Source organism: Thermobia domestica, chromosome 8 (genome assembly GCF_964235325.1).
Source record: "Thermobia domestica chromosome 8, izTheDome1.hap1.1, whole genome shotgun sequence".
In the NCBI taxonomy this organism is placed as follows: domain Eukaryota; kingdom Metazoa; phylum Arthropoda; class Insecta; order Zygentoma; family Lepismatidae; genus Thermobia; species Thermobia domestica.
This window is the reverse complement of record NC_137461.1, coordinates 194227136-194253803: the sequence shown is the minus strand read 5'-3', so window position 1 is coordinate 194253803 and position 26668 is coordinate 194227136. Positions and strand designations below refer to the sequence as shown.

At 36.7% G+C, this 26668-nt stretch overlaps 1 protein-coding gene across 1 annotated transcript in view; it reads left to right on the top strand.

The window, feature by feature from the left end:
- The window catches only part of LOC145693404 (proline-, glutamic acid- and leucine-rich protein 1-like), a 137118-nt gene that overhangs the window by 57906 nt on the left and 52544 nt on the right, over positions 1-26668 (top strand). Inside the window, exons 5-6 of the mRNA XM_081769371.1 lie at positions 1381-1452; positions 23681-23896. Coding sequence (XP_081625497.1) covers positions 1381-1452; positions 23681-23896 — 288 coding nt within the window. The remainder of the gene's footprint in view (positions 1-1380; positions 1453-23680; positions 23897-26668) is intronic.

Below are 26668 nucleotides of genomic sequence, written 5' to 3'. Positions count from 1 at the left end.
AAGCTCTGTTTCGCCTATGCTTTTGTCCAGTTATTCCCTCCCCTCTGAGAGAACTGCCATTGTAATACTACTTCCCTTTGATTGCAGAAAACTGGAAAGTAGTAGTTTCCTCTTGCTTTCTTCACAAGTGTTTCAGTTCTTTAAATCACTCGCAACACGTCTTGAATTAACGTTAGCTTGTACCAGTCAGTATGATTTCTGTCAGGTTAGCTATTTCCTTCTTCCAGAACACTTCGTCTGACTACCGTATTTACTCGTGTAATTTTCGCACTTTTTTAGACGAAAAAAGTTGTTTTGAAACAAGGGTGCGTAAATTATGCGGGGAAAAAAATTAGCCACATCAGTGAACATCATCTATTTTTTTTCCGCAGTCAAAATAACACGAAAATACCGGTACACATTTTGTTTGTAGCAAGAATTGACAACAAACAACTAATTCTAAATTTGTAGAAAAATAACATTAAAAAATTGATTAAGAAGTCGTGTGGTTTCTTATCTTACAACAATGGCTTTGCTGCGTTGCCAATTGTTCATTAGCTACCGTAATTGATTCCCGGAAAAATGCTGTTTCACAAAAGGTTTCCGCGTGCGCAAATTACGCGAGGAAAATAAAGTATACAGAAAATGCCCTTCAAAATTGGGATGCGAAAATTATGCGAGGGCGAAAATTACGCGCGTATTTACGGTAATTCGGTATAAGTAACCTTTCTAACAATAAACTGTCTCCGACTTTGCTCTCATTGTAGCATGCACTCCTTTCCACTTGATACATAAAAGATATTTTAAAGGTTATGTCTGTCAGGGAGGATACAATATATATATATATATATATATATATATATATATATATATCTCAAGAACAGAGACTGAAAACTCATGTGAAATTTGTGCAAGAGAATAATACATTCATACTTGCGTCAAAAAATCCTCACATAGAAAATTCGTGCTTATATACATTCAGTGGTTTGAAAAGATACACATAATAATAGTAAAATTTTCCTCCCCTTTCCCCGGAGATTGGATTATTTATTTTTAGTTGAACGTCCCATGATCATGTCCTTTAGGCTAAAGACTACGAATGATTAATGAAACTGAATGATCGTAAATTATATTTTTATGCTCTCACACCAAGAATCAGACCCAGAACTAAATGTACCAAAGGCACTGTACTAGCCACTAGACCAGTGGGAAATCCCCCTGGAGGATTGATTTCTAATAATTGAATATGATGAAAATCTGCGTAAGTAATGTCCTGTCTTCATACCAAAAGTGACTGAAGTCTCAAAGGTAATTTTGCATGATACGATATACAAAATTTTCATGACTTAAAATTTTTATTTTTATGTAATAGACATTTTCAATGAATACACATTTTTTCAGGTTACTTGCGAAGCACTGAAATGCTTAGAATGTTGCATGAAGTTTTATGGCGGGCCATGTGGACCTCAAAAGGTAATGTAATATATATATATATATATATATATATATATATTATAAAATAGCTTATGATGTTCTCTTTTTAGTATTTTAACTATTAATCACGAAAACTTCTTTTCTCTACATCCTTCATCAGAACATTTAAGAAAGCATGGGTTAGGAAATTTGAGATATTAGAGACGGTAGCAATTCTCACTTGCAAAAATAAATCTTATCGTAAGAGGACGAAAATTTATCCTTAGTTGTGTAGAAATTTTGATTTTTTTTTAATATTAGTACTACATGTCACTCGTCATATTTGTTTTTATGTAGTCATTTTTCTTCAGTGTTGCTAGATTATGAAATATTAAATGACTAATAAATCCGGGAGTAACCATTTTTTGCGATAAAACAGCTTATTGTGATAATACGTAATATCATGGTCTTGAAAAAGCATTCTATAACTATTTATCATTCTTTATTTAAATCCTAACTATATATAAAACGACATGAACTGACATAAAATAACGGGTACTTCCGGTTGACGTGTAAAGTTGATATTTAGCATGATTGTAGCTTTTCGGGATTAATCTACAGGAAAATTGCCAAAAGTGATTATTTTTAAATTTTAGAGGATCTAAAGGGAGGATGAAGAAATTCCCCATATTACTTAAATGGACGTTTTGTTTATTTATTTATTTATTTATAATCTTTTATTTTAGGTACTTGGAATTGGAATAAAAACTTAAAATTCGGTATGCTTGTAAGTTTCGTTAGCGTTACCTAAGTAAATCACCAAAAAGAAAAATTACCAAATTTACAGTGGTTTTATGGGGAACTGAAAACTCTTCCCCGTGTTATTTATATGGGACATCATCAACATCCCAAAATAATTGAGCACTTCCTGTAGGACTGTGGGAGAATCCTATAGCTGGCCAAATTCAGGAAATATTAAGAGCAAATGCATGTAATTCACTTTTGATGCAAAGGCTGATAAATAAGAGTTGCAAAGCCGTAGGCAGAGAAACGGGGGTGTCTGGGGGCGAAGCCTCTAGGTAGCCAAAGGCTAGTTATACAGGGTGTTTCAGAACAACACCGACAACGTTAGGGATGTGATTCCTGATACCAAGATATGACAAAAAGTCTAGACCAACCGTGATGCACAAATGCTTCCTTTCAAAGTTAAAGTCTGCCAAAAACATGAAATAGTGAATTTTAAAAGTCCATAGCTCCAAAGCTATGGAACCTACCGTAGTCGGGTCACGACTTCACTTATTATCTTGTGTCCTATCTAAATATCCATGTTTCAGAATCCTGTGGTGCTTCTGCAACGATTTTTATAGAGGTAGTTGCTGAGTACTTCAAATTGTATGCCCGTAGCCAACTCCCTCTATAAAAATTGTTGCGTGAATACCTTAGGATTCTGAAACGTGGATTTTTGGATAGGGCACATATTTGTTCCTAAGTGAAGTCTTGGCCCGACTACGGTAGGTCTCATAGTTTTGGAGCTATGGACCTTTTAAAGTTCTTTTTTTTTTTTTTTTTTTTTCATGTTTTCGGCAGCAAATAACTCTGAAAGAAAGCATTTGTGCATCCAGGTTGGTCTATACTTTTTGTCTTATCTTGGTATCTGGAATCACCTCCTAAATGTTGACGGTGTTGTTTTGACACACTGTATATGTAAAATGCATATCGTTGTTTTCTGTATGTGACCACGATGTATGTAGAATACAGATATCGATTATGTTTTTTCTCAGATTCTACAATATTATTAGCATTTAACGGAATAGGTTCAAAGATGAGACTTTACATGTATACCAATCGATACATCTTATTAAGCCGAACAAAATGATATGAGTGAGTAAATCGGCATGCATACATAGTTAGTCAGAAAATCGAGAAAAACTTTCTTCCTAAACCCAAAAATTGAATACAATAACTAGGCAAATCTGTTAACATGAAACGAATACTGAAGAATAGCCTTAAGATTTTCCTTATGGCATTAGTAAGACTCTGTATAGACGAGATCAAAATTATTGTTAACTCCTAAGGTATAATATTATCCATAGATGATGAACAGCATGATATGTTTCAATGCAAAGTATGATACGTAGTTTCCCTCCCCCCCCCCCCCAAAAAAAAAAGTTTATGGCGCTATAAAGATATATCGTTCGTTATCAGTAATAATTGATAGTTTTTATTTTGCTGGAACAGATAATAAACGGTTAAGTAGCAAATTATTTCCATTGTGTATCTTCTAACAGTGATGCACATACTGCTTGTAAATGCTTTGATAAGCGTAAAATTTACTGATGCCTTCTCTTTGTAATATATAATGCATTGTTTTATGTTTGTTGGACCGCGGTGGCTCAGCGGGCGACCGTTCACCTCTGGTGCATAGGGTCCTTGGTTTGATCCCAGTTCGCGCCAAGTGAGCTTTGTGGTGGACATACACTGTGTACGTGGGTTTTCTCGGGGTTCTCCCGTTTCATCTCAATTTGTTCATTCCACCATTCTATTCATTTCTCATAATCACTGTCTCCTTTAGCCTAGCTGGGATATTCGTGGGACGTAAAACTTACAAGATTTCATTTTATTTTTTTTCCTTATGTTTGTCGTTGCGTTAGGTTTAGTCATTCCATAAAAGTACAACCACATTCGCATCTAATTTCATAGGAAGCTCCTGGGGCAAGAGCGGCAAACCCCTTCCACTGTACAAACCAAGAAAAAAGTTATGTTTAATCCTGTCGGCTGTAGAGCCAGGGACTTGAGTTTAGTTCAGTTTTATTACCTGACAAGTATGTGTAAGAAAATATTGGTAGAATTAACAACTGATACTGGAAAAATCAATTAGTGTATGTTTCTATGTAACGTTTGTGGCTACTTGTGAAACGTGAAGGAAACAGCTTTGCATAAAGCAGTTGGCAAAACTGTGGGTAAACAAATGAGTAGCAAAATTACGTTTAGTGTATTGTACATGGCCCTAGGTAACTAATCTCAGTTGTGAAATTTTAAAATCAAGAGAAAAAGTTTAAAATTTTAACATTAATACATAAGATTTAATCAAAAGCGAGAAACCAATTAAGAAAATAATCTTACAAAGGCAGTTCCACTTAAAAAGAAAGGTAAAAAGAAAATAGATATTTTAAAACAAAAAGTTCTCCTACGAAATAAGTCAGCGAACTTTACTAAAATTATTATTGTACACGGTGTATATTGTGTAAGTACATTTTCAACACGTAGCCAAGTGAAAAAAAAAAAAAAAGAGAGAGAGAGAGAAGAAAAAAGCTATACAAACAAAAACACAAATGACAAATCCTGGTGTTTATTCACGTACAAGAATGTCTTTTCTTGCAATTCATCTCGGTAAAGTTCGTTTTTGGGAACTGACTCCATAACAGTCACCATTCAAGCATCTTGCTAAAGTGTTAAAATCTTAAGTTGCGAAATTATATAATAATTTTGTTTAAGCTTTTATAATTGTAATCTTTTATTAACGTGAAAAGTAATATGGTCTAAGGAATTTACTCATTTATACTGCCTTAATTTTCATTACATGCTTTTGTTTAATAATTTTACTTTAAGATACTGACTACACTATATCAGTAATTTGCATGTATTGGCTTCTCTGCATATTAGCTTAAAATTTCATATTAATTTTTTGCTTGTGCTATTGCTATCTAAATTTATAAATCTGTTTGAGGAATTGCACATTGCAGGAAATTACCACCAAACTTCGGTACCAAATGAAGAAAAAATCTCATTTTTATAAACATGGGTCGATAAACATTTCCTTTCAAAGCTATGAGAGTGAGTGAGTGAGTGAGTGAGAAAGAAAGAGTAAGAGTGTGTGTTTTTGTTTTTTTGTTTTTTCATAGGGCTCGCGGCACGTTTAGACCGTGTCGCACCTGAAAGTTCCCGATTTAACTCCGATAGAAAATGTGTGTATCTATTTGAAGCAGTGGGTGAAAGTCACAATAGGCATGCTTCTCTGGAACTACGAGGTGTACGAATGAGTGGATTCGCATCGATGATATACTTACAATAGCTCACGGAGTAATTTCTAAACAATTCAAGGAATTATCAAGACCAGAGGTAGTGTTACTTGACATTAGGCAAATTCTGCGGGAGGGGAAGGGGAATTACGTTGTGCTTATAGTCACCTGCAGAATTTTGATGACTTATTTTTCTTCTTCGGTACATCGTTAGGTACAGCAGATGTTTATTCGAAGACCATAGCACTTGAAACTGGTCATCATAATGTTCTAACTTACCACACAAACCAACCGTTTTGGAGATGGAGTTACAGTTCTACCCTTGAAATTCGCATTATTGTCAGGAAGAATGTGACCTCAGATGTAGTATTGGAAATACATGAAGATTGGTCTCGGTTACTGAACATAATTTCGTTGTCATGAACCTGTTACATGTGAGAGAGATTGTGATTGCCATAATTACCACTAGTGAGCACGAGATGGTTTTACGTCCGGACTTTTAAAAATGCAAATACTTGAAGGTTACTGTGGTTGAGCATGACATTCAGCAAGATCGTGAGCCGAAACTTGTTCATATCACAATTAACGCAAATTGTTGCATAATTGTTGTAAGGTAATTTTGTCCTATTGTGTCCACTTGAAACTGTGACATTCTTACGTGCAAGATGGTTTCCTTTTTACAGTGTTCTTCAGCTTACCTGAGCCATGTAATTTACATAAATAGCCTGCAGTGAACCTGATCTCAACGTCACTTTATGGGTTCGACGAAGGAGGTAGTGTACCGTACCAAATTCCATAAACGCACAGCTGACATTTCTGACCAATATACTGTAAAAGCCAGCCGAAGCTGTTCAGGGATGATCACAAAACCAGTTAATTACCTACATAGAATTTTAAAACTCCATTCTCTCAAAACTCAATTTACTAAAATTTACCGATCGTTAGAAAAGTTGTTAGTGATTTCCAGTGGGGGATTCATTTTAAAACACCTTTGTTGTTGACTTTATCTTCTGTGACACGTGTAACTTAAGACTCGACGGGAAAAATTTAATAAAAGTGCGTGTCAAATAAGTATAGAGAGCGGAAAGCTTGTTACATTTTCTGAAAAGCAACAAATGATCAGTGTTATCAAGTTTGTGAAAAGCAACAAATGATGGATGTTATCAAGTCAGTATATAATTGCACTTTTTCAAGTGGCATGAAACTAGTTTTTTTTTTTCTTTCTTTTTAATCTTCAGTACAAAAATATTTGTAATTCTGGCACGAATCAGGAAGAAAGAAGAAAAAGTAATAATATTGATTTTGCTTGTCCCTTTTATGATAAAAATAGATGGCTGTTGCTTTCCTCCACTCTGTCACAAGAATTATCATTTATTATTTTGAACATTCATCAGGATAGGTTTATACACCTTTTTATTTCGCAGTATCATATATTAGTTTTTAATTACAAATGTGAAACGGGCGTACTTAACTTCCAACTATTTGGTCTAGGAATGAATTCGTGCGGGTGGACAAGAGATGGCGCAACGAACGGAGCGTCCCACAGTTCCGTGTATCCACACATGTGTTGCAAACCCCTGTCATCGCGTATCGTTCGTAGTATAGGGCAGTGGATTAAAGCGTCAACAACACCAGTTTGTAGTTAAGTGAACATGGCGCAATTTGTGCCTGTTAAAGTGTTTTTGCGGGCTGTCCTGCTGCATTACTTTAACATGCAGAAAAGTGCGACTGAAAGTCATCGTATTTTGGTGGAAGTGTATGGTGACCATGCTCTAGCTGAGCGAACGTGTCAGAAGTGGTTTGCACGGTTTAGAAGTGGTTATTTCGGCTTGGCAGACCAAGAGCGAGCTGGACAGCCAAAAAAATTTCAAGACGAAGAATTGACAGCATTGCTCGAGCAGGATTCGTGTCAAATGCAGGAACAACTTGCAGCAGCATTAGGCGTTGATCAAACAACAGTCTCCAAACGCTTGAAAGCCATGGGAATGATTCAAAAGATGTCACATTGGGTTCCACATGAATTGAAAGACAGAGACGTTGAAAGACGAAAAACCATTTGCGAATTGCTGCTTCAACGACAGAGCAGAAAGGGGTTTCTGCATCGAATTATTACGGGTGATGAGAAGTGGATCCATTACGAGAACCCTAAACGAAAAAAGGCCTGGGTGAAACCAGGTGAACCAGGTCCATCACAACCAAAACGAGATATTCACTGTGCAAAGGTTATGCTGTGCATATGGTGGGATATGAAAGGTGTGGTGTACTATGAGCTGCTGCAACCGGGTGAAACTATGAATGGAGAACGTTATCGACGACAATTAATGCGTTTGAAGCAAGCTCTGGCCAGAACACGACCAGAATGGGAGAACAGACATGATAAACTTATTGTTCAACATGATAACGCTCGCCCACATGTCGCAAAACCGGTCAAAATCTATTTAGAAAATGTCGGATGGGAAGTTTTACCCCACCCGCCGTATTCACCAGACGTTGCTCCTTCGGACTACTACTTGTTCGATTGCATGAACAACGATTTGATTGGACAGCGGTTTACTTCTTCAGAAGATATCGAAACATGGGTCTCTGACTGGATCGCTTCCAAGGATGAGGACTTCTTTCGCCACGGAATCCGTACATTGCCTGACAGATGGGCGAAAGTGGTGGCTAGCTATGGACAATATTTTTCTTAAGGTATTTATGTATTTTGTGTTTGTACTACAGCTTCAATGTGTGCGTACCAACCGCACGAATTAATTCCTAGACCAAATAGTTTCGAAGGTTCCGTGGCTTTTGGCACCTTACTTTGCACAGTCAGTTATATATTTGCCCTATATTCGTTAAAATAGAATTATTAACTACAAAACCCCCAAATAATGTAATCATACGTCTCCTTTTTGTCTACATACGACAAGTTCACAAATTCGTCTGTCCTAGTTAATGTTAAAAATCACGCCAAGGCTCCGTCCTGTAATAGATATGGAAGCAAATGACGCTTCTTCACTGCATTGAACTCATAAATGACGCAGTAAGATTCAAAATACTCAAAAAAACGAATAACGTCTTCCCCATACTTGCCGTGAAAAAATGTGGGGCGCACAATCGAATCTAGAGATGTAAGTCGAGCTTGTGCCATAATATCAGAATTCATCATTTTCTCTAAGTATGTCTAAAAATGCACATAAAAAAACAAAATAACACAACAAATTGAGAGGGTGGAGGGAGAGTGGTAAAACAAATAGAATTTCAGGAAATTCTAACGGTGGGCGGCGAACAAACTAATGCAAAAATAAATCTTAATTATGTTCAGCAAGATGAAAAAATCGAGGGTTACAGATATGTGTGCATCCACACAAGTTAAAACCACATCTCCGCCATGTGCAGTCGCCCATTATCAGTCTGAAAGCTTAGATAACGCGCTAATAGATAGCGTAATTGGGGATGTTAGAACTGACAAGTTGCGCCCAGGATTTTATAAACATTGAATTTGGTAGAGCGTAAAGTACCAAATTGCATATAAATACGACCTGGATTGCATATAAATAAAATCAAACATATACAAAAGAAACAGATTGTGATGTCGAAGGGGTTGAAAAGGGTGAGAAGGGAGTATTCTTTTAGGACTGGTTAATCTACTTGCACTTACTTATGGACCTCGGTGTATCCTCTTCGATGATTCTTCCAATGGGTCCATGTCCGTCCATCAGATTCTCTGGTTTGCAAAGCGCCCAAGTCGTCGTGAGTTAAGGATTTACGGAACCCGGGCAGGAAAACTAACGTTGCGAATACAGTAAATCTAATCAAAGTCGAAATTGCTCTTTAATGGATTACACTGGCTTACAGTGGTTTTGGTGCCGGGTGTTTCTTAGCTGATTTGAAGTAGAATTGGGACGCTGAATCCAAATATGGCGTTAGTTTTCCCCTAACAGCTTTAGTTTTTGAGATATAGGAATTGCAAGACTGACCTGCTACAACGTTGAAAATTGCATAGGTGCTGTTTTACTGTAAGTGAAAAGAAAACTATGACATTTAAATCTGTTATTTGGAACACTTTGAAAATAATGAAAACCATATAAACACAAACATCAAGTACATAATAACTCTGTAACTACATTTTATAATAGTTTTTATGAATAAAAAATCAAATAATTTGTTCAAAACGATCTATTCAACACTTCGGAAGCTTCGTTTTCGTGACATCCTTGAATGTTTCTTTGCACAGTCTCTTTTTAGGTTCCAGCAGTAATCTGCCATCATATGGGCATCCCATCTTCCTTGGTAGCGGTCCTCCATTGTTTTAATATCTTGGTGAAATCTTTCACCTTGTTCTTCACTCAGACTGCCTACGTTGTCTGGGAAACGGTCCAAATGGCTGTGCAGGTAATGAATTTTGATACTCATATTACATCCAAGTTTTTGGAATGCATTAAGCATCTGGTTCACTAGCTCAACATAGTTATCAGCTTTATTATTGCCAAGGAAATTCTTGATAACTTCTACAAATGAGGTCCAAGCTCTACGTTCAGTCTCATTCATGGACTCCACGAAAGCCGGATCTTTCATGAGTTGTCTTATTTGGGGACCATCAAATATTCCAACTTTTAATTTTTCTGTGCTGATCTGAGGTAGCTTGTTTCCCATGTAAGCAAAGCACGGCCCGTCCTTATTTAGCGCCTTTACAAACTGCTTCATCAAACCGAGCTTGAGATGTAGAGGTGGCAAAATGATTTTGTCACACTCAACAATAGGCATGTTAATAATATTTTTCTTACCAACAACCATGTCGTCTCTCTGCGGCCACTCTTTTTTTGACCAATGGTTTGCTTTGTCTCTGCTATCCCACAGACATAGAAAACAAGGATATTTTGTGTAGCCACTTTGCTGTCCAAGAAGAAAGTTCACCATCTTTAAATCCACACAAATCACCCACTGATGGTCCTGATATTTAATTTTTTCCATAACCAAAGCAATTGCTTCATATTCTTCTTTCAGTCGTGTTGAATGTGCGATTGGAATTGAGCCATATTTATTGCCATTGTGTAGAAGGACGCATTTTAAACTTCGCTTGGAGCTATCAATAAACAGGCGCCAATCATCTGGATTGTATTCTGGAAGACCCATGTGTTCTAGGAGACCTCTAACATCGTGACAGAATACGAGATTTGTGTCTTCAGTGAAAAATGGTAAAAACTCCTTTTCCCTTGTTCGGTAGAATGTGATTTTAGTTCCTTGTTCTAGTACTTTTTTCTCCTTCAATCTGGAAGCAAGTAATTCAGACGATTCTTTTGAAAGATTAAGGTCCCTAACTAGATCATTTAGCTCATCTTGATTAAACTGTTGAGGAATTGTTGACATTCCCTCATAATCACTGTCACTTCCATCATCCATGTCACAAGAATGTTCACTACGTTCGTTTTCAGTCTCACAAAGCTCTGGCAAGTGGTGAAACGTTGGGATTGGTATTTCATCGGAATGAACAACTGGACGTCTTGCTGAAGGCAGATCAGGATATGTCCACTTGTTCCGGTTATTTCTATTCATACCCGTAACATTTACCAGGCAGAAATAACAGTCATCAACATGGTTTGTGGGTTCCCTCCAACCCATTGGAACACCAAACTTAAGGCTTTTTCTTTTTCCAGTTGTCCACTGTCGCAAGTGTTCAGTACACATTTTACACACAATATGTGGAGCCCACGTTTTATCTTGGTCCCCTAGGCGTACACCAAAATATGCATGATATGCTTTTTTTACAAAGTCACTGATATGTTTTCTATTGTCTTTAAATGTGTACTCACCACATATGTAGCAAAACACATCAGGATGGTTAACACAACTTCTTCGACTTGAACTCATTTTATGTTCAGGCCACTAACACGGATGTTAAATATAAAGCCTTAGTATACGCGATACAAGTTATGATTTCAGAACAAAACTCACATGTTCCAACATGTCACTCCACCTGCAAGACAACAACTACGATCCACTAGCCAAGTAGAATACCAATGCAATCTAGTGGACGTTCCTGGAACTACTATATGACTAGTTTCCGTTTAGTACCGACAGATAGCAGCACTAATGAGAAAAGAGCGCCGTTCTTCCAAATAGAAATCTCTATAGAGCACAGTAGGATTTATTTGAGTTGCAGAGTTTATAAGATCATATTCAAACTTGTTATTACGAGAATATTTGTATTTCTTTTGCTTATTTTGTATACTATTGCAAGAAGCATGCAGAAATAGTGGTTACATCATTTATAATTTACATATTTATTTTGGATTGTAATATTTCTTCCACATACATTGTAACGTAAATAACACTACTGGTACAGTAGCCTGTATCTACCAAAGTAGAGCTGATAGAAAAAAACTGCTTACATTATTGGATTCAGCGCCCCACACATAGTTAAAATCAGCTCTAAAATTTTAGGCACCAAGAAAAAATTCTTTTTCTGTAGGCCTGTGTTATCCATCGCAACTGATAGCTACAACGTTAGCTAAGGCAAAGTGCTCTCTAAGTTAGAGCAAGATAAACTTCTCGTAAATTCGGAATCGTGGCTCGTGCTCCTACATGTTGACTCGTCTCTCATACGATCCGTTCCAAAAGTCTCTCGATCGTTTTGTTTAGTATCCCTTCCGGGTTCATATCCTGGATCATTGACTGTTTCTTCTCTCTCGACTAAAAGTGCATACTCATAGATTAACCAAAGGTGAGGTGATGATAGGAATGCGGACGGGGAAGCAATCTGTTGTTTTTATTAATTAAGAAATTACAAGTGTAAGAAAGAAATGACAGACAGCAAAAGAACTTCTAGTAGGAAAAGCAAATAAACTTAGAAAAAAAAAATCGAAAAGTGATTCAACATTAAATGAACGATTATGCTTTTCACTGTATTGAATTTTAAATGAAATGTCCCTAAGTTCGAAATAAAATGTTTCATTATGTGTTCAAATACACATATCTTCACAGAAGTACTTAAAACGTAGTTCACACAATAAATGCCTAAATGATACCACACAGAATAAAATAACTTTTTAACTTAGGTAGGATCGAACCAGGGACCCGAAGCACCGGAGCTGAACGCTCTACTACTGAGCCACCGCGCCCTTAATAAAACTATTTATTTTACGTTGTAAGATATTTAGTTTAATTTAGGAATTTACTTTATGAAATATGAATTATACAGGGTGTTTGGAAACAACAACGACAACGTTTGGGAGATGATTCCTGACACCAAGATAAGACAAAAAGTATAGACCAACCTGGGTGCACAAATGCTTCCTTTCGGAGTTATAGGCTGCCGAAAATATGAAAAGATGAACCTTAAAGGTCTATAGCGCCAAAACTATGGGACCTATCGTAGTCGGGTCAAGACCACTTAGGAACTAAGATGTGAACTATCCAAAAATACATATTTCAGAATCCTGCGGTACTCGCGCAACAATTTTTATAGAGGGAGTTTTGCTACGGGCATATAATTTGAAGTATTCACCAACTACCTCTATAAAAATTGTTACGGAAGTACCGCAGGGTTCAGAAACATGTATTTTTGGATAGCACACGTATTAGTTTCTAAGTGAAGTTTTGACCCGACTTCGGTAGGTTTCATAGTTGTGGAGCTATGGACCTTTAATGTTCATTTTTTCATGTTTTCGGCAGCTTATAACTCCGAAAGGAAGCATTTGTGCACCTAGATTGTTCTATACTTTTTGTCTTATCTTGGTGTCAGGAATCACCTCCCAAACGTTGTCGGTGCTGTTTTGAAACAACATATTTGCATATTTTAATTGTTTTAAATTAATTTTCTGGAAGAACGGTCTTGCAACAAGTGCTCGGGAAATTCCCGTAATTGAACGCACAAAGTATCGTAAGTGAACTTCAACAATAAAATCATTTATTTAACGATAGAAAATATTTAATTTTATTTAAGACATTTTGAAACTTTTTTTTTTACTTGACTAAATTTATCAAATTCCCTCTAAACATAGTATTAAATAATATTGCATAAAATTTACAAATTATAGAAACAAATAGAAATTTCAATATAACGTATCCATAGCAATTAGTTTTCCATTTTTGGATGAAAAGGCTCGGTTGAATATATGATTGTTTACAACTTTTTAAAATAATAATAATGATCTTAGTGGCATAATAAATAGACTAGAGAAATAGAATTAACATAATGGAATCTCTAGAAATATAAATAAAATTAAGCATATTTGTGTTGGATTATGTTACAAGAATTTTGTGATATCACTTTTACATTAATAGTGTACTTAATACTTGTAATTATGTATGATATTGTTCCTTGTTTCTGTTATACTAGAGAAGAAATATCTCCTCTAGTTCCCTTCCAGGCGGAAACGTACCAAGAACTGACGAAACGTTGCCACGTTAGACCGCAATGGATATACGTTGTATTGAGAAGGATGCTGAACGAACATCTCCAGAAGTGATAGATATGCGTCTGCCTACCTACCTGATAAAATCAAGGCTTCTAGAACCCCATGCCCCACCGGTCTCGATGACTATTGGAGCAAAAATAAATTTGTCGAGGAGATTGTTGTATTTCCTTTCCTTTTCTGCCTCCCTACGTCTAGCAACTTCTTCAGCATTCATGACAGTCAATGGAAGGCTTGAATGGGCAAATGTGTCAGAGTATGTAAAATCCCATACTAGTGATTTGCCTCTCATCCAAGGTATTGTGATGCCGTCAGGTCGTTTACCATCAGAACAACAACAGCCTGACGGTTCACGAATGAAAGGAATTCCTGTGAGGGCTCGCAAAATAATGTCATTAACAGATGAATGTCTGGTGTTCCTGCCAATGTTTCTTCATGCATATATTTTGAAACATTTATTTTATAAAACATGAATTATAGATTTGTTTCAAATTAATATATTTGGTGTTTATATTTGGCGAATGTCACTGAGGCTATTGGGATGATTCGATCTACATTTGTTTGTTCGTCTGCCTATACCACACATAGAACAGGATATCACTTTCCGCCTTTTAACACACCTGTTCACAAAAAGCTGGAAACTCGTTCAGAAACTAAGTCCGAAAAAGTGAGCCTAGATCCGTCACAATTCCCGCAGATCTATACACAGGAATTGCATTTTCCCTCCGTTCTTTGTATAGACACTAGCTGCAAACCGTACTGTCATCCGAGCGATGTGAAAATGTAAAAACAAAATCAAACAACTTGTTTCTGAGTTTAATATTGATTGCACACTTCATGCACAGTTCCAATATGCAAAAACAATCAATATCTTAAGTAGAAATTACTGAAAAGACCGAAAATGACTATTTAAAACATCAAGTGTCAACCTGCGCTTGGAGCGATACAATTATCAATATTATAACGCATTTCCTTCTAAGTGCTTCCGTAGCCAAGCGGGTTTAGTAATGCTGATTGAAATTTCTGAAGCGAAGGGCGACGGTTCGAGCCTCCGTGCGGAGAGTTCGTGTTTATTTCTTCCTTTTTTTAAAAAAATATATGGGAACATTGTTATAAATATAAATTTCTACTTTGAAGTGCTTGGAAAAACAATCAGACGAACTGTCACTTTTCAAATCAATCTCTGTTACATTTACTAGCCCGCCATTTCCAGAATTTATGTATGAAAACGTTAGCACAAACGTCAAAAATGTAAATTATTCGTGTTCCTGATATATATATATATATATATATATATATATATATATATATATATATATATATATATATATATATGTATATGTGTGTGTGTGTGTGTGTGTGTGTGTGTCACACACAACTCTGTAACACTGTTTTTCGTGAAAAATGCTGAACTACGAAAACATGACGTATGCCTTGTCGCAGCAGACGAGTTTCTCCACTTAAGCCTACGAGTAACGAAATCACCTACAGCCAAACAGCTGCAATTCATTCATTAGTCATGGCTCATCATGGTCAGAATGTTCGCGAGCAGCTTACTGCTCTTGTTGAATACGGTTGTATGAGTGTGAGACAAGCTAGCGAACGTCTTGGTTTTCCCTGTTCTACAGCATATACTTGGAAGAAATATTCCGAAACAGGTAACGTGTCTAAAAAACCTGGCACTGGCCTTCAAAGGGTTTCAACCCCACAACAAGATCGGGCCCTAGTTGATGTAAGCCGTCGCAATCCATTCATGTTATCCCGCCAGTTAGTGATAGCGTCTAGTTTTCCTGGCTCCTTCCTCACCGCTCGGCGACGCCTTAAAGATGCAGAGCTTCACGCATATCGAGCTGCGTGTAAGGAGCAATTGACGAATAGTCATAAAGTTGATCGACTAGCATTTGCTGAGGCAAATATTGGTCGTAACTGGGATCATGTAATCTTCACAGACGAAAAGATATTCTCTACAGCAAATGATGGTCCTCGACTTGTGTATAGACCCACAGGAAAACGTTACGATCCACAGTACATGCACAGAACGCATCGAATGGGTCATGTTACTATTCACTGCTGGGGATGGCTGTGTAAGGATGCAGTTGGTGAATTACACCGTATAGAAGGCCGATTGAACAGCCAGAAGTATCTGGATATTGTGCAGTATGGCTTGCTCCCCGCTGCGAGAAATTTATTTGAAGACAGCATTGTAGAAGTTCAACAAGATCATAGCTCAATACATGATTCCCATTAGTTCAAGCCTGGTTTCAAGAGGAACCCAATGTTGAGCTAGTCGACTGAGTTCCAAGAGGATCTGACTTGAACCCAATGGAAAATCTATGGGCGGAAGTTACAAGAACTCTACACGAAAATTGGCCTGATCCCCTACCAAGGACAGCTGACGCACTTTGGGAGCTAGTTTCTGACGCGTAGGAAGAAATAGCACAGGGACATCAATATGTCGCTAGCTTGGTTAACTCATTACCAAGAAGATTAAGATACGTCATCGAAGCTAACGAATATTATTCGAGATATTAATACCTGAATAAATATTTGTCTTCATACCCAGGTGACCTTCGAGCTCTTTCAAGAGCTCACTAAGTTTTTCCATTTTTCCTTTAATATTACTGTCATTGGAACGTTTGCGTTTCGTCGGAATGTGCAATATATATTTATTTCTGCTCCTTTGTTTACCCTACACAGATAGTCCAGTGGTTAGCACGTGTGCCTTTGGTGTACGGGGTACCGGGTTCTATTCCCGCTGGGAGAGGCTTGTGTTTTTACCTATCTATGATAATTCTTTGTTCGTGCCCCTGTTGTTAAAGAGGTACTGCTAAAACTATAAAACCTAGTAAAACAATTACAAATTAAAAAAAAAAAATCAGTTACTGAGGAACGTTCGGTAAGTCAGTTTTGTTTTAATATCTAATGCCTAGCGCGTTCGTTGTTGGGTCTTATAGTCGCGGGTTCAATTCCCGTTAATGGTCCATTAAAATTTTACTTAAACTAGAATTTATTTGCATGAACCACCGGTCTTCTTTAGCCTAAAGGACTTAAACGTTAAGAAAAGTATATGGTAAAAATAAAATAAATAATAAGACAGTAATAATGCTATTAATCTTTATCTATCTACATAGGATATAAATGAAAAAGACGTCGTCTATCAGAACAAAAAATGGCTTAACCGTTTGAAATTATTTTTATTAGTTAACACTTTCACCTACCTTTGACTCATGGGCACCCGAAGGGGGCAGGGTGGGCCGCCCTCTGACTCACGAAATGTATACAAACAGAAATATGAAACATAATATATAGCAACCATGAAGATAGCCAATCCTAGAACATTTTAGGGTGCCATGCGCGGACTGGCTTGTTGTCATGCCATTTTTATTAAGTTGCGTATCCTAACAGAGGAGAGGAGTTAAAATTTATGCCAAAAACAGAATATCTCACATTTGTGAGATAAAACTTGACCCCATGCCGTTAACGTCGCCAATATCTAGTCGCCCACTTGCCGGTAAATGTCGATCGTCAATATAGCGACACATCGAAAGAATGCCGCTAGTGTGTCCCTGGCTGCAGGGTTTCGTCGAGTCGAAACAGACATCTAGAGTAGGGGTGTTGCAGTTACCACCACGTAGCGGCGATGACTTCTTTTCGATTCGTCGCGAAGAATCGGCGAAGGGACCGAAACAACTAATGGTCAGTCATATGCATGCGTTTATTATTATATATTTGTTTTTCCTGACGAATGTTCCTAAAGTGAGCTCCGGGGTCAAGAGTAACCCATGCTTCTACATCACAAGGTTACTGTTTCGCGCGATTCCGGGAGAACTTTATATATATTTTGTAAGTGCTTTTTAGACTCATCTCAATGTAAATGAATCATGCATATAGGCTATTTAACATATTTTGGTCGAGTAATTTTGTAATTCATTGGCATTTCGTCGCGTCTCTGCCACCGGTGGCCCACTGGTGGTATAATTTTCAAAACTGAAGTGGGGGCCACCGCGGATCGTTGCAGTGGGGCCATAAATTTGTGGCGAGAGGTCGTTAGTTACCCATCGATTGTCCACCGACGCTTATGGCACGGGGTAACTGTAAATTTAATTAGGAAATCACTACAGTTGCTATAAGAACTAGTTTTTGAACTTGGACTGTGTAATATTGGTCTTTTGAGGCAAACATTTCCTAAGTTCAACTTCGAGTTTCTTCGGGAAACAGTAAACCAAAGATGATAGGTTCGAACCCACAATCCAACGTTCACAATCGAAAACATTCTGTAAATCTGTATTTTCCTCTTTTAAGTGTAATAAGATATGATGATCCGTTATTAACTGTACTGTAGAAACAATTCATCATTGTAATACTTAAGGATAAAGTATTTCAAAATTATGTATACATGGGAGCTCATGGTACTTGCCTCAATCCAGCTATAATCAATGCCCTCAATTTCCATCGTGCAGTTCAGACCGATTTTCCTGTAAGCTGTTACACAACGACAATTAGTCTAGTTGTCTACGTGTCGGAACTGCTGAGCCAAAGGACGAGGGGTCGAATCTCGGATATGGACATGTAAATTTTTATTACTTGCAGAATTATACATTTCACCCATAATAAAATGAGCATTAAAACCGTTTGTGTTTCCGTGGAAAAGTAAGAATTTATTTCAAGTTAAACTTGTGAGCAGTGAAGCAAAACGAATTGGGCTCATGGTTATCCGAATACCTGACAATTTGAATAAATCATATGACACGCCTTTAGTATGGAGTTAAAAAACTTTCTGATACGTATAAAGAAATCTCACTGACCTAAAATCCATTACGAAATAGGACCTACCAGAAGCTTCAACACCACGTCTGCGTCACTTTGGTGAACGCTGTATCGAAACTTCCTATATAAATTTCACTCACTTGACGTCTAGTCAGTCGACCGTACTTGGTTAGTTAGCTAACTATATTGAAGGGGTATAGACGAACAATATGCAAAATCCATTTTTCAATTTTGTCAGGAAACGAAGAAAATGTGACGCCCTTATGTTTCAGAATTGTTGAACTATTTTTCGAAGGGGGTAGATTTCACTCATCTGCTGTAAGTAGTGACTACTGCTGTTAACCATTGCTTTCTTTCATTTTTCATTACACATCCTATCCTCTTTCAAGTTTGGTTCCATATGCCATTCCATTTAGTTTCATATATTCTGTTCGATTAAATACACATTCCTCAATCTCTTATAATATGTCCAAATTAACAAAACGGTTCTCTTGCTTTCTTTCTAATAATGATGATTTAGATGTCAAGAGAGTTAATTTTAAATAAACTTGCAACCAATTTGTTAATTACTACAAGCATTGAGTTCTTCCTCATTGTGTGATAATATATATTCTTCAGTGTTTACATTCTAATAATAATAAATATTCATGCCACAATTAGATATAATTGCAGTATACGAAAGTTAAGTGGGTATTAAAGCAATTCAAGCCAATATCTTACTTCAATCTATCGTATATTACAATTATCGTTAAAAGAAATTGAATATTCGCATCCAAAATTGATTTTATCTAGGTAGGATGGATAGGGATGCGCACGAGACAAGATTTGAGGCCGTCTCGTCTCAACAATATGCTGTAAAAGTGATGTCTCGACTCGACAAATGTATATTTTTTCTATTGGAAGAGCTGTGTCTCGACTCGAATTTTGTCAGGAAAATCCTGTCTCGACTCGACTCTGCGCATCGCTAAGGATGGACAGTTTGAAGAGCCCAGTATTCCAAAGCTGGCGGGGTAACCAATTACACCATTACGCAACATCTATTTCAGATACAACCATTATTATACACTTCATTTTCACAAGCTGCTTCTTATAATAACTATGTCGATTTCCTACTTAAATTCAATTATAGGTAATTGTTTCTTATGTAGCAGCTAATATTCATGCTATACAGTATAAAACAAGTACACATTCAATGTAAATAAATACAAATGTAAGATATTACAGATTACTGGCATTGCGATTTAATCCGATTTTAAGTAGTACATATTTTCTAAATAATTGTTCAAATTGCTTTATAAGAATCCAGATTATGAGGTACCGTAAGTTTTTGTAATGCAAAAAAAAGCATATATATATATATATATATATATATATAAAATGTGTGTGTGTGTGAAGTGAGTGAAATATCTTGTAGAATGTTCACATTTCCAAGAATGAAATTAGCAAAGCCCCCCGAAATATATATATGAATAATTTTCATGTTGGATGTGTGGTCTTAGGTATTCAACTGTGTTCACATTTCTCATTTTAGCGTTTTCGTATATGAATTATGGACATGGCGGGCTAGTAAATGTGACAGGGATTTGAAAAGTGTCAGTTCATCGGATAATGTGTTTCCAATCGCTTCACAGTAGAAATTTATATTTATAAAAATGTTCTTATATATTTAAAAAAAAAAATTAAGAAAAACTTTAACTTTCCGCACGGAGGCTCGAACCGTCGCCTTTCGTTTCAGAAATGTCAGTAGCAGTACTAAACCCGCTTGACCACAGACGCAACTTACAAGAGATTGTGTTATAATATTGATAATAGAATCGCTCCAAGCACAGGTTCCTACTTGGAGGTTTAAATATCCATTTTCTGTCGTTTTCAGCAATTTCTACTTAAGATAAAGGTTGATTTTGCATATTGGAATTGTGCGTGAGGTGTGCAATCAATATTCATCTTAGAAATAAGTAGTTTGATTTTGTTTTTTACATTTTCACATCGCTCGGATGACAGTACGGTTTGCAGCTAGTGTCTATATAAAGAACGGCAAGAACATGCAATTCCCTGTGTATAGATCTGCGGGAATTGTGACGGATCTAGGCTCACTTTTTCGGACTTAGTTTCTGAACGAGTTTCCAGCTTTTTGTAAACAGATGTGTACAAGCACGAGACACACTAAATTTCCTGTACAGATTTTGGCGGCATACCAACGTAAAATTTCAAAATGGCGGTCATTTTTTCAAAATAGCGGGTATCCACACCGCGATTTTCGTTTTTTTAAGTTGAAATTTTCAGAGTAGAAGCATAAGATCTCTAAATTAGCTGTATATATTTTGGCGGCGATTCAACGTAAAATTTCAAAATGACGGTCATTTTTCAAAACAGCAGTGAATAGAAAATTGTTGCAAATTTTGACAATGATAATCTTGAAATATAAATCACATTTTAATACCTTTACCCCAAAGGCATCGAAATATTTCAAAAAAAAAAAAAAAAAATAACACTTAAACCCGAGAAAACCAATTACACCCGTATGGGCCTAGGTGGGTTGGGCTTTTTTTTTTTTTTTTTTTTTTTTAACCCTGGTGTACAGTCGGAGTGTCCATTTGTATGTGATCATGTGCCTTTTTATTTGGAAGAATAACATTGACTGTAATGATTATGAAATAAATATAAAATATAATGGTAGAGAAACAGAACTTTCTTCATTAAAATATTTATACTATATGTCCTGGTGAAGGTATATACGTTTTACGTATTTTTCGTGTAAAGGTCCAGCGTAGAGAAAGAAATGTTTCAATTATATGCAGCGGGCTGAAGATTTCGTACATTTTTATGCTTTTACGTCATTTCGTATTTATGGACCTCTAAATTTCATAAAATCTAAAAAAATAAAGCTTTAAAAATAAATCTTGGGCCACAGGAGGATATGATTAAAACTAACGAAAACAAATAATTTAGCTGAAAATAGTTAAAATATAATATGCCAAAAAGGACTCACTGTTATGCACTTGCTAATGCTTCATCGGATGGTAAGAGAAAAGTAGGGGGAAAAGAAGAGAGTAGTTATGGAATGTACTTCTGTATTGGCGAAACTGTTTCCACTGTTTTGTGGTAATTCATTTATGTATAATATTACATCCTAATATCTTCCTATACATGCTCTCTACTATTCCACGATACAACTGTTACATCTATTTAAGTGATGTTCTGCAGAATTTTCTGTCTCGAATGTTCTCTTTGTTATACCTACTCACTTGAATATGTCCATGTTTTTCTGTCCTAGCAAACTAGCCAATGTTCAAAATCGCTGTGCATAATATATAAACTTTATTTTTCTTTCATTCTTTTGATTCTTTATAGGATTTACATCTTCAATCAGTTATAATTCTTTATTGGAACCACATACAGACTTGGTTTATATGTCATTATACTGCAAAACACTTCAAGTTTTTTGTGACAGATCCATTATGGCTTAATGTGTGCGCCTGCGGTCATTCTGGACACATCCAACGAAAGTCTATTTCCTGCCAAATAGTAGCCAGCATTTCTGGGGTAACGTCCACGATGGCTATTGTGATGCGATGTTTCAGTTCATTAACATTATCAGGTAGGAGAGGAATGTACACCTTATCTTTCACAACCCCCTACAGAAAGAAGTCAAGTGGCGTGTAAACTGGAGACCGTGGCGGCCAGGCAATCGGTCCACTACGACCTATCCACTTACCTGGGAAACGCTGATCAAAAAATTCCCTTACGTCTATCAGGTAGTGCGGCGCGGCGCCATCTTGTTGCCACCATAAGCGGCCATCGTGGTCATCTTTATCTAACTGTGGAACAAGGAAATTCTGGAGCATATCAAGATAGGCGATGCCGGTGATGGTGCTCTCAGCAAAGAAGAATGGTCATTACACCTTTGCTCTGGAAACAGCGCAAAACACGTTCACTTTAGGACTGTCACGAACCAGCTCCACGTGCGCATGTGACTTTTTCATGCCCCAAATACGACAATTGTGTGTGTTTACTCGGCCGAAAAGGTGAAAAGTTGATTCGTCATTGAATGTCCACATTGTTCAAGAATGACTCGTCACCACTAATACGATCCAACATGGTAACACAGAATTCATGTCGGGTATGTTTATCCGCTTCACTCAGTGCTTGAAGCAAGGACAGTCTGTATGGCTTCATGGACAAACGTCTACGCAATACACACCAAACAGTAGTCTGAGGGATACCAGTTTTTTGTGATGCAAGTCGTGTAGAATTTCGAGGACAAAACTCTCTTTAACTGCTTCCACCACATCGTCACTCACGGGTGAGTGCCCTGAAGCCTTTATGTATCGCACAGAACAATTTGTTTCAACAAATGTCTGGTGCCATTTGTACACTGTTGGTCTGCTGTGTGGTTCCTTGCCGTATTGCGTGCGAAACTTACGTTGTATACTCGTTGCTAACTTCGTTTCTTCAAACCAAAACACGCACTTAGCTGTTTCTGCACCAGTGAAAGTCTCCATTTTCAACGACTAACCGGTGGCGCCGCGTGTGGTCAACTCCGCAACTATTCACTACGTGAGTCAAACTTGAAGTGTTCTGCAGTATAATGACATATAAACCAAGTCTGTATGTGGTTCCAATAAAAAAATTGTAACTTATTGAAGTTGTAATCCCTATAAATATATATATATATGGACGGTACTTTGCAGCTTTCTTGTATCTGAAAAAAAAAAAAAAAAACTTTACAGGAGAAGAATAAAACCTTTTTAAAAAGTTGGAAATTAGTTAAAAGTCAGCAACTTTTCTGATGGAGAAATCAATTTGTTACCGTAATTGACTTTCCCATCAGAAAAGTGGCTGACTTTTAACTAATTTTCAACTTTTTAAAAAGTTTTTATTCTTCTCCTGTAAAGTTTTTTTTTTCAGATACTAGAAAGCTATAAGTATATATATAAAGCTCTGTGACTGTTTCCAATATATTTTTAATTATACGTGCAATGTAAGATACACTTTTCTTTATCAAGTAAATTTATCTGTAAATCAAAACAGAACTAACTGACAACCTTATATGTATAATTTTAATACTTTGAATATATTCTGAAACTGATAATTTTATTTCAGGGTCAGATAGAGAAAATGCTGTTAAAACTGTTGAATAATTCATGTGAATCTGTTGTTGCTTCTGCTGCTGACTGCATGTCTCTAGTTCCTCAGCTTGGAGGTGGAGGAACAGGTGGAATTAACCATAGGAAGGAATGGACAGTAATGTATCAGAAAATGATTGGTACACTGCATAGTTTATTAGATGATCTATTTGAAAATATTGATGAAGTCCAGGTGAGTGAAAGTAGTATATGATTACTTCAGTAACTTTTTACAGTTTGTTTCCTTATCAAAGATGTTTTAGCTATATTGCAATTTTGTCATAGACACGGCGTGATATTTTAAGTATTGATTCTATGTGTGTACTTCTCACGAGAAGTGTTATGCATTCACTCTGGAATTGAAAGACCTAAACTACTGGTTGTTTCTGAATATTGGTCCTATGGAATAAACATTCTGGCAGTATCCCTTTTCTTGCTGACAGGTATACATATCAGCAGAAAATTTTGCGCATGTACTGTAGTTCACCATTTTTCGCATTTATTACATTTTTCCTTTCGCCTGTAGCTAAGTTAAGTGGTTAGTAAGTGAAGATAGTGGACAGCATTCACTGTGTGAAAATATTTTTAAAACATAAATAATAAGAAATAAAAATATAAGAAAAATATTAAGCTCAATTGACTATCCTGGCAATCCTGCTTTCGAACGAATTTTCCGAGTAACTGAGGGAAAGAAATTGCGAAATTGACTTAACATTCAGTAAAAAGATCTGAATGAAGAAATGAACTGAAGCAGGATGATCTTTCTTGGTTTAAACTAAGTGATTGTATTGATTGCCGTACATACTTAATCTTCTGTAATTAATATTTCATACACAAATGTAGAAGAAACATAGAAAACCCCTTTTCCGTAGACTGGGATCGACGCGCTAGGCAAAAATATTTTCAACGTATGGTAAAGAAAGCATAATTTCTTAGCAAATTCTGGGGGGATGGTAGTGATTGCCTGTGAAACAGCAACAGGAAGAAAGTATTTTAACCCTGGTTCGAATCCCTGCCCCTTTCGTAATGTTTTTTTTTCTTTATTTATTTCTTTTATTGTACTGCAAAACATTGACATTACTTTGACCTGTTGTCTTTTCACGAAAATAGCCCGTGATATATGTTACTTTATTTCCAATACATATAATCTCTCAAAAAGACAAATAACGTGTATTTGCTTCTTTCCACTGTCTTTTCCTGTTTTATGTGCGTGAAACCATACATATACAATTATCCATTTATATATACATACATACATACACAGTGCGGCAATTCGAATTCGAGACTGGAACTGCTGATAAATAGAATGAATATAGAAAGTTTCTTATTGTGGATCATTCAAAGTACCCTCCCGCATCCATAAAATCTTTGGGCTCTGGTGGTCAGTGCACAGAAGGATTGCTGGAAATCCTTTTAAGGAATAGTGTTGGAAACCTTTGTTGTAGCTCTTTTGATGGCCGTTACGTCATCGAAGTATGAACCTTTCAGTTCAAACTTCAATCTAGGAAATAGAAAATAATCGTACTGGGCCAAGTTTGGTGAATAGGGAGGATGGGACAACATACAGATTCCCTTTTGGGACAAAATGTTTTGCACAGTCACTACCTTGTGCCTTGATGCATTGTCATGGAGCAGACCCACTGAACATCACATTGATGCTCGGACCTCACATGTGTGATGCGTTGCAGTAACCGCTTCAATACCTCAAAGTAAAATGAGGCCTTAATTTTGTCCTGTAGGTACAAATTCTTTATGGATGATGCCCTTAGTACCGTAAGAAACAATGAACAAAAGCTTGATTTTGAATTTTGACTTTGTTTTCGGTTTGTGGAAAGTTAGGAGACTTCCACTTGATACTCTGATGTTTTGTCGACGGGTCAAATTGAAAACCATGTCTCATCTCCAGTAACGATATTCAGGGAAAAGTTAGGGTCCCTAGTGGTGGTAATGATTGGTTCGTTGCAGTGATCAATCCTGTCCCCTCGTTGGTCATTTGTTAAGGAATAAAACACGAAAGGGTATAGAGCACAGTTTCTTTATTCACGTGCATCTCCTCACTAAGGATTCACGGTGTCTCATTTCGGTCTTCCATGATTAGTGTTCTTACTTTCTCCGCCAATTCCTGTGTTCTCACTATCCGTGCTGCACCCGGATGTTCGTGGTCTTCAGCTGACTCCCGTCCCTCCCTGAAACGCCTGTGCCATACAATAACACGCACACGGGATAAATTATGGCCCATTGCACATGCTGCAACATTTGATAAGTTTCTTGAGCGGTCTTACTCAGACGCGCACAAAACGTGATGTACGGTCTTTGTTCTATATTAAACTTACGATACATCTCAGCAACATTTGTCTGCACTCATCACACCCACACACGTAACTGTCAATCAAGATCAATGCACTTACTTGGTATCCGTTACTAATTGAAACATTTCTCTTTTGTTTGTATCACAGCTCACTTGCATAGTTGCGCCACATTTTGAGAAAAAGAAATTAGTCTCGATTTCAAATTGCTGCATTCTCTCTCCATCCGTCCATTCATCGATCCATCCAATTTTAATGACTAAGCTTTTTCTTGAACACGATAAGGGTATACTTTACATCAGAAATTATTTTTTAAAAAGTTTTGTATCAAGACTGTGATCGGCATCCCGAATATTAGATCTAGTCGAGAATGAGTTTAGTTTATTAGTTATATAGCATAGAACCTAAGGCAGTTGTGAGCAAAGAAGTTCCTAACTTCCTTTGCAATAGAAACGTGAATTAATAAAATAAAAGTAAGACACTAGAAGATAATTTTGATCATTCATGAAGTTGCATATGTAATCCAAGAGGGTGTAGGAAATGTTTTGTTCATTAACTAGTGATGCTGTACATTCTAGAATTGAAAGTTTATTATTATACTTCCAAACTATGCTAAATGTAAGTGTCGGAAGTCTTGTAGAACGGCTACATCCGTCCGT